The sequence below is a fragment of the Balaenoptera ricei genome, chromosome 3 (assembly GCF_028023285.1).
Source record: "Balaenoptera ricei isolate mBalRic1 chromosome 3, mBalRic1.hap2, whole genome shotgun sequence".
NCBI lineage: Eukaryota > Metazoa > Chordata > Mammalia > Artiodactyla > Balaenopteridae > Balaenoptera > Balaenoptera ricei.
In genome coordinates this window covers 63,919,886-63,935,477 of record NC_082641.1, presented here as the reverse complement: position 1 = coordinate 63,935,477, position 15,592 = coordinate 63,919,886, and the positions used below count along the sequence as shown (strand labels likewise).

The window sequence follows — 15,592 nt, the reverse complement described above, 5'->3', positions numbered from 1 at the left end:
CTGAATGGATACAAAAACAAGACCCATATATATGCTGTCTACAAGAGACCCACTTTAGACCTAGGGACACATACAGACTGAAAGTGAGGGGATGGAAAAAGATATTCCATGCAAATGGAAATCAAAAGAAAGCTGGAGTAGCTATACTCATATCAGATAAAATAGACTTTAAAATAAAGAATGTTACAAGAGACAAGGAAGGATACTACATAATGATCAAGGGATCAATCCAAGAAGAAGATATAACAATTATAAATATATATGCACCCAACATAGGAGCACCTCAATACATAAGGCAACTGCTAACAGCTATAAAAGAGGAAATCGACAGTAACACAATAATATTGGGGGACTTTAACGCCTCACTTACACCAATGGACAGATCATCCAAAATGAAAATAAATAAGGAAACAGAAGCTTTAAATTACAGAATAGACCATATAGATTTAATTGATATTTATAGGACATTCCATCCAAAAACAGCAGATTACACGTTCTTCTCAAGTGTGCACGGAACATTCTCCAGGATAGATCACATCTTGGGTCACAAATCAAGCCTCAGTAAATTTAAGAAAATTGAAATCATATCAAGCATCTTTTCTGACCACAACACTATGAGATTAGAAATAAATTACAGGGAAGAAAACGTAAAAAACACAAACACATGGAGGCTAAACAATACGTTACTAAATAACCAAGAGATCACTGAAGAAATCAAAGAGGAAATCAAAAAATACCTAGAGACAAATGACAATGAAAACACGACGACCCAAAACCTATGGGATGCAGCAAAAGCAGTTCTAAGAGGGAAGTTTATAGCAATACAAGCCTACCTCAAGAAACAAGAAAAATCTCAAATAAACAATCTAACCTTACACCTAAAGAAACTAGAGAAAGAAGAACAAACAAAACCCAAAGTTAGCAGAAGGAAAGAAATCATAAAGATCAGAGCAGAAATAAATGAAATAGAAACAAAGAAAACAATAGCAAAGATCAATAAAACTAAAAGCTGGTTCTTTGAGAAGATAAACAAAATTGATAAGCCATTAGCCAGACTCATCAAGAAAAAGAGGGAGAGGACTCAAATCAATAAAATCAGAAATGAAAAAGGAGAAGTTACAACAGACACCGCAGAAATACAAAGCATCCTAAGAGACTACTACAAGCAACTCTATGCCAATAAAATGGACAACCTGGAAGAAATGGACAAATTCTTAGAAAGGTATAACCTTCCAAGACTGAACCAGGAAGAAACAGAAAATATGAACAGACCTATCACAAGTAATGAAATTGAAACTGTGATTAAAAGTCTTCCAACAAACAAATGTCCAGGACCAGATGGCTTCACAGGTGAATTCTATCAAACATTTAGAGAAGAGTTAACACCTATCCTTCTCAAACTCTTCCAAAAAATTGCAGAGGAAGGAACACTCCCAAACTCATTCTATGAGGCCACCATCACCCCGATACCAAAACCAAAGACACTACAAAAAAAGAAAATTACAGACCAATATCACTGATGAATATAGATGCAAAAATCCTCAACAAAATACTAGCAAACAGAATCCAACAACACATTAAAAGGATCATACACCACGATCAAGTGGGATTTATCCCAGGGATGCAAGGATTCTTCAATATACGCAAATCAATCAATGTGATACACCATATTAACAAACTGAAGAATAAAAACCATACAATCAACTCAATAGATGCAGAAAAAGCTTTTGACAAAATTCAACACCCATTTATGATAAAAACTCTCCAGAAAGTGGGCACAGAGGGAACCTACCTCAACATAATAAAGGCCATAACTGACAAACCCACAGCAAACATCATTCTCAACGGTGAAAAACTGAAAGCATTTCCTCTAAGATCAGGAACGACACAAGGATGTCCACTCTCACCACTATTATTCAACATAGTTCTGGAAGTCCTAGCCACAGCAATCAGAGAAGAAAAAGAAATAAAAGGAATACAAATTGGAAAAGAAGAAGTAAAACTGTCACTGTTTGCAGATGACATGATACTATACATAGAGAATCCTAAAACTGCCACCAGAAAACTGCTAGAGCTAATTAATGAATTTGGTAAAGTTGCAGGATACAAAATTAATGCACAGAAATCTCTTGCATTCCTATACACTAATGATGAAAAATCTGAAAGAGAAATTATGGAAACACTCCCATTTACCACTGCAACAAAAAGAATAAAATACCTAGGAATAAACCTACCTAGGGAGACAAAAGACCTGTATGCAGAAAACTATAAGACACTGATGAAAGAAATTAAAGATGATACCAACAGATGGAGAGATATACCATGTTCTTGAATTGGAAGAATCAACATTGTGAAAATGACTATACTACCCAAAGCAATCTACAGATTCAATGCAATCCCTATCAAATTACCAATGGCATTTTTTACAGAACTAGAACAAATCATCTTAAAATTTGTATGGAGACACAAAAGACCCTGAAGAGCCAAAGCAGTCTTGAGGGAAAAAAACGGAGATGGAGGAATCAGACTCCCTGACTTCAGACTATACTACAAAGCTACAGTAATCAAGACAATATGGTACTGGCACAAAAACAGAAACATAGATCAACGGAACAAGATAGAAAGCCCAGAGATTAACCCACGCACCTATGGTCAACTAATCTATGACAAAGGAGGCAAAGACATACAATGGAGAAAAGACAGTCTCTTCAATAAGTGGTGCTGGGAAAACTGGACAGCTACATGTAAAAGAATGAAATTAGAATACTCCCTAACACCATACACAAAAATAAACTCAAAATGGATTAGAGACCTAAATGTAAGACTGAACACTATAAAACTCTTAGAGGAAAACATAGGAAGAACACTCTTTGACATAAATCACAGCAAGATCTTTTTTGATCCACCTCCTAGAGTAATGGAAATAAAAACACAAATAAACAAATGGGACCTAATGAAACTTCAAAACTTTTGCACAGCAAAGGAAACCATAAACAAGACGAGAAGACAACCCTCAGAATGGGAGAAAATATTTGCAAACGAATCAACGGACAAAGGCTTAATCTCCAAAATATATAAACAGCTCATGCAGCTCAATATTAAAGAAACAAACAACCCAATCCAAAAATGGGCAGAAGACCTAAATAGACATTTCTCCAAAGAAGACATACAGACGGCCACAAAGCACATGAAAAGCTGCTCAACATCACTAATTATTAGAGAAATGCAAATCAAAACTACAATGAGGTATCACCTCACAGCAGTTAGAATGGGCATCATCAGAAAATCTACAAACAACAAATGCTGGAGAGGGTGCGGAGAAAAGGGAACCCTCTTGCACTGTTGGTGGGAATGTAAATTGATACAGCCACCATGGAGAACAGTATGGAGGTTCCTTAAAAAACTAAAAATAGAATTACCATATGATCCAGCAATCCCACTCCTGGGCATATATCCAGAGAAAAGCATAATTCAAAACGACACATGTACCCCAATGTTCATTGCAGCACTATTTACAATAGCCAGGTCATGGAAGCAACCTAAATGCCCATCAACAGACGAATGGATAAAGAAGATGTGGCACATATATACAATGGAATATTACTCAGCCATAAAAAGGAACAAAATTGGGTCATTTGTTGAGACGTGGATGGATCTAGAGACCGTCATACAGAGTGAAGTAAGTCAGAAAGAGAAAAACAAATATCGTATATTAACGCATATATGTGGAATCTAGAAAAATGGTGCAGATGAACCGGTTTGCAGGGCAGAAATAGAGACACAGATGTAGAGAAAAAACGTATGGACACCAAGCGGGGAAAGCGGTGGGGGGGTGGTGGTGGTGGTGGGATGAATTGGGAGATCGGGATTGACATGTATACACTGATGTGTATAAAATTGATGACTAATAAGGACCTGCTGTATATATATATATATATATAAAACAAAACCCAACACTGCAACTTTGAGAGAAGATAAAGAACAAATTTGGCATTTATAAAATTATTATTATTATTATTATTTTGGCCACGCCACACAGCTTGCGGGATCTTATTTCCCCGACCAGGGATTGAACCCGAGCCCTCGTCAGTGACAGCGCAGTGTCCTAACCACTGGACCACCAGGGAATTCCCATATAAAATCATTCTTATATAGAAAATTACTTATAAATTACTCTTACATTAAAAACTGTTTTTCAGCATAAACTTTTATCCTCACTTGCAAATCAAATATATTATGCCCATATGTTCTCCATGTGTTTTAGGGTTATGATTTACGTACACATACTTGTTTTAGTAACTGGTCTTCGATAACAAGAGCCATGAAAAATACTCACCAAAGTGTTAACACAGATAGAATTGAGAACACACGCTCCATTTCGACACTCATCAATGTCAGTGCAGACCTAGTGCAGAGAAGTTTAAAGGGACACTGTTTAAGTAGAAAGACAAATACATTTTGCTTTGTTTTGACATCTTTGTGTGAAGCGAGGACATGGAATTTCAGGTAGGCTGGTGATCAGAGAATATCCTTAGTGGCCCTGCTTTTGCTTGAGGGTGTCCCACTTGCCCTGAGTTTTGCAGTCTCTTCACAAAGTGATATTAGCCAGGGTCCTGGGGATTTTACTGCTCTAGGGCTGGTTTTTATGTCAATTTTGGGGCTTCTGTTTCTGCATCCTGTGTGTAACATAGGTTCGGAGCTCATGACTATATGTCTTACAAGCTTGGAGTTTTGATTTGTTGTGGGCAACTGTCATTTCTGTCAACCATGTCCCAAAGCTGACATCAAGCTTCCTGTTGATTTTGGGGGGCTAAGAAAGTTTTCTCATCTCCTTGTAATGAGTAGGGTAGCTCTCTAAGCCTTCTGGCTTTCTTCAGGGGTATTAGGTCTTTCTAAAGGTTCAAGACTACATCTGCTATACCCACATAGTGCTTGAACCCCAGTTTCCCACTTGGAGGACCTAAAACCATCTCCCACCTCCCATGAGCTGCTGTGACATCAGTTTCCACCCACAGCTCTGATTTTGAGTTCCCTCTTTGTTTCTCGAAACTGCACATTTCCTTTTATTTCTTTTGATATTGGTCATGCATTAAAATTTGTTGTTTAATTTTAGCAAGTTGGCTCCCTTTGACTTGAGTTCATTCTACCATATTCTGGAAATCCACGGAAGGGCTCCTTCCTAGCTTACATAAAGCACCTTCTGTTTCTTCCTGTCTATTTTCCTTAGCTTAGTCTTGGCGATTCTGTCTTTAGAGAAGAGGAAGAAAAACTTAGGTCATTACTCCAATGGCTTCTTGTCATTCCTGTGTGTCGAGCTTGGCTCCTTTTTCTAGTCTAAAAAATGATGCCCTCTAGAATCCTTTGATAGGCTGCTAGGAAATAATGAACCTCTGCCCTTCTTTAAAGCTAGTAATTTCCCTAAAGTGGTAAAATATATTTATAGACCAACCATTTTTAAGGGCTGAAAACATCAAAAAGAATTTCACGGTCAGTCAGTTAAATAATGGCCAGGATATAGTAGAACATTTGGATATAAACGGAGACTGTCACAAAGTGCTTGAGTGCTTTACAGCAATTTACGGCTTATATAAGAAGAAAGGCAGGTTTCCTCAGGGGATTATTTCTACTCTTGAAATCCTCTCATCTCTAAAACAGCTTCTGATCAGCAACAATGACTCTATGAAAGTGACCTAATTTTTCAAAGCTTTTATTTGTTTCCCCAGTTCTTAAGTTATTTGGTGGGACAAAATGTTCAAAAGACTACCAACAAAATAAGGCTGAATCATGCCACATATCCAGGATTACCCCCTTCACTGCTTTCCTAGTGCTCCTCGATTATCCCAGTTGACTAGCTTCCTCCTCACTAGCCTTGATGAAATGAGTTGGAAAACTTCCCAATGTACCCGCAGTGCATGAGGACATTCCGCACACCCTTGGCCGCTCAGGGAGGTAAAGGGTTATATGGAAAGAGGTGGGAACCAACCAAAGGTTTTCTGTTGGTAATTAGAGATTAAAAGGCCACAACTTCAGCCCACCTGCTTGTTTGTCTTGGCAAAATTGATCCCAACACCCTGCACCATGGGCCCTGTGAAGCCCACCGGGCAGGCGTCACATCTGAAGCCAGGAACCAAGTTCACACAGCGCACGCCTGGGTAGCAGGGATGGTATTTGCACTAGAGAGAAAGAAAAATTCACTCTTTAGCCACTTGAAGAAAACACTCTCAAACTTCCATTCATCTATTTGCACAGATTTGGGGATTCATTTAACTACCCATTTTTTGGTGCTCGACATGATCAAAGGCAATAAAGGCTTCCAATTTCATAGTTACTCACAGAATCCCTGACCCACACGGTCTGGAGGTTTCCTTGTAGTGGGCTTTTGCTATATTATAGAATCACGCACAGCCAAGTGGAAAGAGTCCTTAATGTTAACCAGTCTACCTCCCAGTGCAAATTCCCTGATATTCTAACTTGGAGTTTTAAAACCTCTGTGAGAGGACAGTGCTCCTGGACCACTTGTCAGCTGGCTACTAGTTGAGTCCAAAGGAACCAACTACTCAAACAAAAAGACCTTGAGAAGACAAAGCCAGGGCAGTTGTTTCTTGAGTAAGATGTGATTCATCAGGGTCTGTGCCTGCCTTTGTGCCCTACCAAGTCCATGACTGTTCCTAGGCTCTCACAGTCTAGGAGGTTCATTCTGATTTTGTTTTGTTTTGTTTTGTTTTTAACCAGTCCAACTAATGTAAAAAACATGACCACTTCCTGCCCTTTCAAAAGGAGGAAAATTCCAGCTTACAGATAAAAACCAGATGCAGTTCTGTGAAACATGTGCAGATGTTCTTCCAGTGGAGGGATGACTAGAGACCATCTTAATTGCTTACTACCTGGGGAGGTAATCAGCTACCACAAGCCTGCAGGATCCATGTGTGTGAAAGCTCCTTCCAGCCTTCCTCTGGCCTGATGGGAGGGCAAAGGCACATTCTGGGGGCAGCCTTGCTACTCACTGTGAACACTGTTTTGGGACTGGACCAGTGACTGGCTAACCATGGTCCTTCAGAGGCTTTGCCAGCTGGCCAAACAGCCCGCATTTGCTGTATGTCTTTCTGGCTCCATCTCTGGGCACTTTTGGTTACTCACAGATTATGGGGCCTCTTCAAAAGGTCTTATTGGTTTGAGATTCCTGTCTGCTCCTCTGTTTTAAAAAGCCTGAAGCAATCAGTTGCAACCCCTGAAATATACCCTTACCCAGATCTTTCCCCTCCCACGTTTGCAAATGTGTGGAAAAATCACAATTGTCACAGAGACTGCTTAAGAGAAAGAATCAATGTTAGAGTTGAAGGCTGAAATCTCAGCATTGTAGCAACACAAACCGGAAGAGTGGGAACCACGGAGGGGAGATGTAATGATCACAGCCACAACTATGCATCATGCCTCCTCCTTCCCATCTTCACAGATCTCTAAGGATTCCTGAGGGAGTAGTTTTTATGTAGCCTGGAGGACAACCCAAGTCATCCCTTAGTCATCAACATGGCTTCTTTTTCCATAAGCTGTCAGGTGTACAAGATACTGAGGGAGCCCCATCCTATCTAGTTGAACTTTTACCTCATCAACGTCAGAACAGGTGATCCCATTTCCTGTGTAGCCCTCGGGGCAGGGCCCACAATGAAAGCCATCTCTGGTGTTGGTACATCGGACGCCACGGAAACACGGGTTGGAATTGCACCGGCGCACTGGGGGTGTCGGGGATGCTGGGAGCACGGGGGGCACCACAGTGTTGGGGGTTGGAGACTGAAAGCTGAGAGGACCTAGAGGAAAACCATCATCCACAGGCTTATAAACCACCAAGAAAACAGAGCTGATACAGAATCAAGTTTAGTTTCCCAGTGAACTTCTTTTCCCTTCCCTCCGCCTCTGTGCCAAACCTCCAGAAACCAGCGCCAGTGGAGCCTCACCCACCCAGGCCCGTCATCAGTCGGCATTTGCTGGTCCAACTCAGAATGCACCAGTTACTAGAAGAGCACTTACCGCAAGCCTGGCATTCAGCTATGGTGTTTCGCAAAAATGATGTTTCCTTGACCTTTAGAAATGGGAAGGGGAAAAAAAAAAGATGGAAAAGGAGTTCCTGATGTATAATCCAGGAGTGAAAGAATCCATGAGTAGCAAACTATTAAGCAGTACTTAAAGGAGTGTTAAAGGAGCTCTTGGTAGTTCCCACTCTGCATGGAGCCCTGGTGTGTTTATCACAGGCTGGTCCCCCATTTTCAGAGCCCCAGGGCAGCAGGCTGCACGGGGCCACTTGGGGTCAGGCTCCAGGTCCCCTCCCTGCCTCTGCAGGTCTGCAGCTCCATTAACTCCAACAAAGAGCTTCTCTGATTAGACTGGGCCTTCTCTGATGGTATGTCCTACTTGTTACCTGCTGTCTCAGAAGATCCTTCACCTCTCCCAGTAGCTGGTTTAGTTGTGACATCTGCCCCAAGAACTGCCGATTGAAGTCTCCTGTAGGAATAGCAGAAGGTAAGGAGCATTCAGTCAGTGACAGCTATTTCTACAGTGACTCAAAAACAAATGATTTCCCAGAGATCATCAAGACAAAGAACCTAAGATACAGGAATTTAATTTGGGGTAAAATTCATTTAATTCATCTAAAACATAATGATAATGATGCCACTGGGCTGGTTACTCCAAATTCCTATGAATTATACCAATAAAAGTGCAATGAAAATATTCCTTGCCCTGGACTTTGGCACAAGAGCCTCATCTCTGTAGGTACATGATCCTGTAGGGCTGCTCTGCCGACAGCCCACCTTTCTGGGATGGTACCCAGTCCAGCCGGGGGCCTGGGGGTTTGTGTTGATGGAGGCATGCAAACTGCCCAAGAGCCCACACCTGTGCTTGTGGCGGCCAGTGGCTCGCTCTGCTGCAGGAAGCAGTCTTGCAGGCTGGCCACCTGGAACAGCGAGCCTCTCACCGCCAACTTCAGCTCTTCCAAGGAGTCCTGGAAGAAATCGGATTCATACCACACATTGCTGATGTCATTCAAAAGCCAATGAGTTTGCAGATGCACACAATTTTCATCACAGAGTAGGCCTGAATACTTGGACTCTGACACTTTACATAATTTTGTGGTTTTGCATTTTTTCCTGAAGCCTGCCAGCCCTATCCTTTTGACTGATGCAAATATGGAAGAAACCAGTAGCTTAGGAGAGTGCTGGCATCCAGCGTGGTCTGAGAGTTCATGAAGGTGACTCGGAGAAGAGAAAAGGCAGTTTTCCTTCGTGGTAAACAAGCTCTTTTGTGGCAGGAGCCTCTTAAGAGTTGTCTGTTTATGGAGTTTAGACTGTAATGAATAAGACATTGACCCCAATTTTAAACACTATTGTTTTTAGGGTGTCTTGGATCCAGGTTTTAGCAAAGTCTCTGGTTTCCTTGGACTATGAGGATGAATAAACCGTATATTCTTTTTCTTTCTTTTTTATTGGGGTATAGTTGCTTTACAATGTTGTGTTAGTTTCTGCTGTACAGCAAAGTGAATCAGCTATATGTATACATATATCCCCTCTGTTTTGGATTTCCTTCCCATTTAGGTCACCACAGAGCACTGAGTAGAGTTCCCTGTGCTATACAGTAGGTTCTCATTAGTTATCTATTTTATACATATTAGTGTATATATGTCAATCCCAATCTCCCAATTCATCCCCCCCCCCCGCCTTTCCCCTCTTGGTGTCCATACGTTTGTTCTCTACATCTGTGTCTATTTCTGCCTTGCAAACAGGTTCATCTGTACCATTTTTCTAGATTCCACATATATATGTTAATATACGATATTTGTTTTTCTCTTTCTGACTTACTTCATTCTGTATGACACTCTCTAGGTCCATCCAAGTCTCTACAAATGACCCAATTACATTCCTTTTTGTGGCTGAGTAATATTCCATTGTATATATGTACCACATATTCTTTATCCGTTCCTCTGTTGATGGACATTTAGGTTGCTTCCATGACCTGGCTATTGTAAATAGTGCTGCAATAAATACTGGGGTTCATGTGTCTTTTTGAATTATGGTTTTCTCAGGGTATATGCCCAGTAGTGGGATTGCTGGGTCATAGGGTAGTTCTATTTTTAGTTTTTTAAGGAACCTCCATACTGTTCTCCATAGTGGCTGTACCAATTTACATTCCCACCAACAGTACAAGAGGGTTCCCTTTTCTCCACACCCACTCCAGTATTTATTATTTGTAGACCTTTTGATGATGGCCATTCTGACCGGTGTGAGGCGATACCTCATTGTGGTTTTGATTTGCATTTCTCTAATAATTAGTGATATTAAACTGTATATTCTGTGATGTATATTTTCATATATTTTCACATTACTGGTTTATATCCATCATTCATTGTTAGTCATAGTCAATTTCCTCATCCCTTAATTTTGTAGCTTTTACTGTACACACTATTTTACATATGTATGATAGAAAATGTTTATGTTAACTGGCAACATAAAGTCATCATTCTTATTTAGAAATGAGCATGCTAAGGATTTTCAGAGGGACTCTGCTTTTTCATTTAGCTAAGTTAAGATGTATGCAACACGTGCTACATAACAGGTATTTTGTTGGAATCAGACCATAAGCTCTATGGAGGCAGAGCCATGACTGTTTGGTCTAATGCCTAGAATGTGCCTACTGACTGACTAATTGACTGACTGACTGACTGACTGGGAAGGTGACTATGAAGACAGAGCACTGTGGTCCTTGTTGATAGTCTAAGGAGGTAGAACTTTTGGACAAAATTCCAAAAAATTCCATCTATTTCTGATGACCTTGGTTTTTAGAAATGGACTTATTTGGTGGTGGAGACTAATTTCTGAAATGTCAGTGACACAATTTCTGACTGTCATTCTGACTATTTGGGCTACTCTGGGGATTCAGAAATAAAGTTTGGCATATCTCTCTATTAATTTTTTTCTCTCTCTATAAATCTACACTAAATATATATACAACTCTTTCTCCCTCTCTCTAAACTTGGATTTTAGCTTTCTTGAAACTTCTGCTTGAAAATGCTTCCTATGTTTCAAGCACAAATTCTAGTATCTGATTCATAGTTTTTACATTATTATCTAAAACTTCTCAGCATTCCTAGTTACAATGGAAATTACTGTTTACACCCTGCTTCTTTACACAAAGGGCTCAGAATAACTTGCTAAAAGCACATATAATTTAGTTAAAACATATAATAATGAAATAGAAGTGGAAAATAGTGATTGCAATATATAAAACAACAATATGGGCCACAGTGGATGAACGTAGTTATTGATTTTGGGATTGACTTCTGTATCAGATGAAATTCTGGAATGATGAGCAGTTACAGTAATAATTGGAAAAGACAAAGAATACTAGTTATTTATAGGAAACAAAGTATTTCCTAGCACAAATTTTTTTAAAATTAATTATTTTTTATATTTATTTTTGGCTGCCTTGGGTCTTCGTTGTTGCACACGGGCTTTTCTCTAGTTGCGGCAAGCAGGGGCTACTCTTCGTTGTGGTGCACGGGCTTTTCACTGTGGTGGCTTCTCTTGTTGTGGAGCACAGGCTCTAGGAGCACGGGCTTCAGTGGTTGTGGCACGTGGGCTCAGTAGTTGTGGCACATGGGATCTTCCCGGGCCAGGGCTCGAACCCATGTCTCCTGCATTGGCAGGCGGATTCTTAACCACTGCGCCACCAGGGAAGTCCCCCTAGTGCAAAATTCTAAGAGAAACATATGTGGCAATTTCTACAGTAGGTGCAATGATATGATGAAAAAAAATACCATCAACAGGGCATAAAACGGAAGACAGAAGTGATGTGATTTGTAAGGCCTCATGGAATTAAGTTGGCCATAAGGGTCTTTTTGTTAGGGATGCTCTAGTGAGGCCTGTGAAAAATGTTGTTCCTGGTGCTTGGCAATTTCCAATCATTCTTTTTTACTTTCATTAAAAATATAATAACAGGGGCTTCCCTGGTGGCGCAGTGGTTAAGAATCCGCCTGCCAATGCAGGGGACACGGGTTCGAGCCCTGGTCTGGGAAGATCCCACATGCCGCGGAGCAACTGGGCCCATGAGCCACAATTACTGAGCCTGTGCGTCTGGAGCCTGTGCTCCGCAACAAGAGAGGCCGCGATAGTGAGAGGCCCGTGCACCGCGATTAAGAGTGGCCCCCGCTTGCCACAACTAGAGAAAGCCCTCACACAGAAACGAAGACCCAACACAGCCATAAATAAATTTTAAAAAATATATATATATAATAACATTATAGAAAGATTACAAGTAGATCATCCTATTGCCCTAAGATAGTTTAAAAATTTTTGCTATTCTTTTTGCTATTCCTTTCCTGCTTTACAATTATATCCCCAAAGTCTCCACTTATCATCTAAAAGAGCAGCTCTCAATTTTGACTTCACGTTAGAATCAGTATTTTAAAAAATACTGATGCCGAGGCACCACCGCTATAGATTCTGATGTAACTTGTCTGGAGGGTGGGCCCTCTAGCAGTCAGTTTTTAAGTTCCACAGGTGTTTCTAACATGCAGCCAAAATTAGACCCACTCTTGACCTCAGCCCACTCTTCTGCATTCAGCAGAAGCTTCAGAAACTCATCTTTCCACTTTGGAGAATGGTTTGTGGGTTCTTACCTGTGCCTTCCTCTGGAAAGTCCTCAATTCAACAGCCTCAGGACTCTGGGCGAGGCCAGAAAAGGCTCTGGGGAGATTGTGAATGGAATCCACTTGCGAGCAGTCCACGTAGAGCTCTACAGAGCCAGCTCCCCGGTGCAGATTGGTCAGTCTCAGGAGGACCCTGTGCTGCCTGCCGTCGGCCAGCTGCAGGTTGTTGAAAACCACCAAATGAATCTTCCCATCATTCTTCAGGTAACGGAGGATGGCTAGAACCAAGCACGGGTCAGCGAATAATGAGATAAAGGGAAAGGGCGTGATTCTGTGCTGCACAGCCTCCAGGTGACAATGGCGAGGCTGGGTCATTGGAAAGACGCAAGTAAGTCAGCACCATAAATTTTCAACATTTTGTGTGCCAGGCATTTTTCTAGGCACTGGCCACCACTCTGTTGCTGAGAATGTTTTGTGCTCATGAAGAGAGACAATAAGTAGTAAATTTGAAAATAAACAGTATAATTTCAGATAATGATGAGTACAGTGAGCAAGTAGAACCCATCAAAAGTCAAGTAACATCCAAGCTCCTGAAGGCATGAATTCATTAATTTGCAAACATTTACTGAGCGCTACTACAGGGCTGGGTGCTGCCCTTTACTGCTGTAAACACTTAATTTCTCCTCACTGCAACCCTATGAAACTGGAATGACTACAGGTGAGGAAAGGGAAGCTCAGATAAGTGAAGGAACTTGCTCAAGGACACAGTAAGTGACAGGACTAGAATTTGAAACTGAGTGTGGTTTATTCCATGACTAAAAGAATGCTAGGCCTGGATAGGCCTTTGGAAGGACTTCACGGGAGATCCACTACCTTACACAAAAAGACATTCCCAGTATTATGTTGAGTGAAAAAAAGGTTATGAGTCAGTACAGGTTCATTCCGAAAAAACTATGTAGGTATGTACATAGACGTATATACAGAAAATTAGAAGGAAATATTAATACGGTCATTGCTGGGCGCTTGGATGATGTGTTTTTTTCCTTTTCTTCATTTTCATTGCCTGATTTTTCTACAAGAAACACACATTACTTATGTAATACAAAAAAGTAAAAGAAATAATGAATTCCACATATAAACCCAGAGTGTGCTACAGTCAGTCTGTATGATTCATAACAAGTAACTGGGACCATCTTTCCTCAGATACCTCTTCTGTGAAGTGTAAATGCCAACTTGGTGCTGCCCCATGGAGTAGCCAGCCAGGAATATCTGTTTATGTTGCAATATTGCCAGAAAAAATAATCCCTACTATGAAATTTTAAAGATGTTTTTGAAGACTTCCTCCAAACACATTAGACTTTCTAGGTTGACTTCCCCACCCTTCTAAACCCTGACTAGATTTGCTTTCCCATTTGACCATGGTTGGAGGGGGCCAGTTGGCATCAGGGTCTGTGGTGTAGAGAGATGCCCTGAGGAGTCAGGAGATCTTCTCTCGTGCTCATGTGGTCGCCGCCACTTGCTTACCAAGAGAGAAGAATTGGTAAGACCTGACAGAACAGACTGGTTAGAAGGCCTTTCTATGGCTGTAGTACATTACTACGTTTCCTGAAGCAAAGTATTGGTAAGACTTAAGTAAATGTGGTATGAGGAGAAAGAAAACAGACGTGAGTAGAAATTCTTGAAGTATTTTAAACATGGGATACAACAGAGTTTTTTTACCCCTTTATTTAATATTGTTGAGAATTTATAATAGTAATAGCATGGCTGGAAATTGGAGGCATAAGGTACACAAAAGAGGGGGAAAATGAAACCAAATATATGCACTAATTCAATATTTTAAGACGTCTATTTCTTTACTTTTTTGAATAGTTTTGCAAATCCCTGGCGTTTTTACAGGCCAGTGAAAACACCACTTGGACTACCAGACTTCAACCAGGTCATAGACACATATACTCAGGATCTCCTCATTTTCATTATGGCCACAACCTCTGTTCCTCATAGTAACAATTTAAGAGGATACACAGAGCAGCTTAAAACAAATACCCTTGGTCTCTCTCCCCTGGGATTTCTGTGGGATTCAAAGGAAACATATTTTCATGGGCCTCTTGCCTGCTTTTAGCAGGCCTTCCAGGCCATGTGGGCCATGATTTATTTTCATAACTGAATCGCTAAGTTTAATTTTATAAATAGTACCTAGTGGAGTACGTTATATATAACAGGTACACATTAATGTTGTGAATATAAACTTCCAATGAATAATTAAATGATTGCCTTGAAAGCTTTTCACATATAAATTTAAAAGTTTAGAGAGTAGCAATTTAACATCTATTGCAGGCAGCCAAACCTGCCATTGTGTTCATGCTGTCATTTAAGGACACACTATACTTCTGCCTTGCTTTGTGTTGCAGTGCAGCACTGAAATGACAAATTCCTCATGCTTCTAGATCTTGTGACAAGAGCAAGAGGAAAAAAAGGAAAAGAAAAATTATGGAAACTTCCATCTTCACAAGGTCTGTTAGCAGAAAATTATCAAGTGCTTTGACATTTACCATTCTTCATACTTGATCCAATAATTTTCATTTTGCTTATGGCTTCCATTTTTTCATTTTTCTTTTTTATTGCAAACTCCTTACTTCAGTGCTTCTATACTTAATCTTCAGAGCAGTAAGACTACCCCAGAGGGTCGACAGGCACCTGCTCAGAAAACTCAGCATTTTCCCATCAGTCACAATGAGTCTAGAAACAGCCTCAACAACCCAGGAGCCTGCGGCCTGGGAGATTCCCTGACCTTCTCCAGAAGCAGCACCACTGGAGGGGAGAGAGCAGACATGGTTCCCTTCCTCTCTCTGGTTCCCCTTTCCCAGTGCTCACCTTGCCCAATCTTAGCCCAACATATACACAGAGCAGAGGGGAGCAAAACAGAGGGGAAAATACAAGTGAGCCAGTAAGACATCACTT

At 40.7% G+C, this 15,592-nt stretch overlaps 1 protein-coding gene across 2 annotated transcripts in view; it reads right to left on the bottom strand.

The window, feature by feature from the left end:
• Nucleotides 1–15,592, bottom strand: part of THBS4 (thrombospondin 4) — a 51,014-nt gene that overhangs the window by 20,131 nt on the left and 15,291 nt on the right. For both annotated transcript variants that reach the window (XM_059916651.1, XM_059916650.1), the window contains exons 4-10: nt 12,665–12,912; nt 8,887–8,995; nt 8,414–8,496; nt 8,026–8,077; nt 7,603–7,805; nt 6,036–6,173; nt 4,337–4,405 (exon numbers count right to left, since the gene is read on the bottom strand). In XM_059916651.1, coding sequence (XP_059772634.1) covers nt 4,337–4,405; nt 6,036–6,173; nt 7,603–7,805; nt 8,026–8,077; nt 8,414–8,496; nt 8,887–8,995; nt 12,665–12,912 — 902 coding nt within the window. The remainder of the gene's footprint in view (nt 1–4,336; nt 4,406–6,035; nt 6,174–7,602; nt 7,806–8,025; nt 8,078–8,413; nt 8,497–8,886; nt 8,996–12,664; nt 12,913–15,592) is intronic.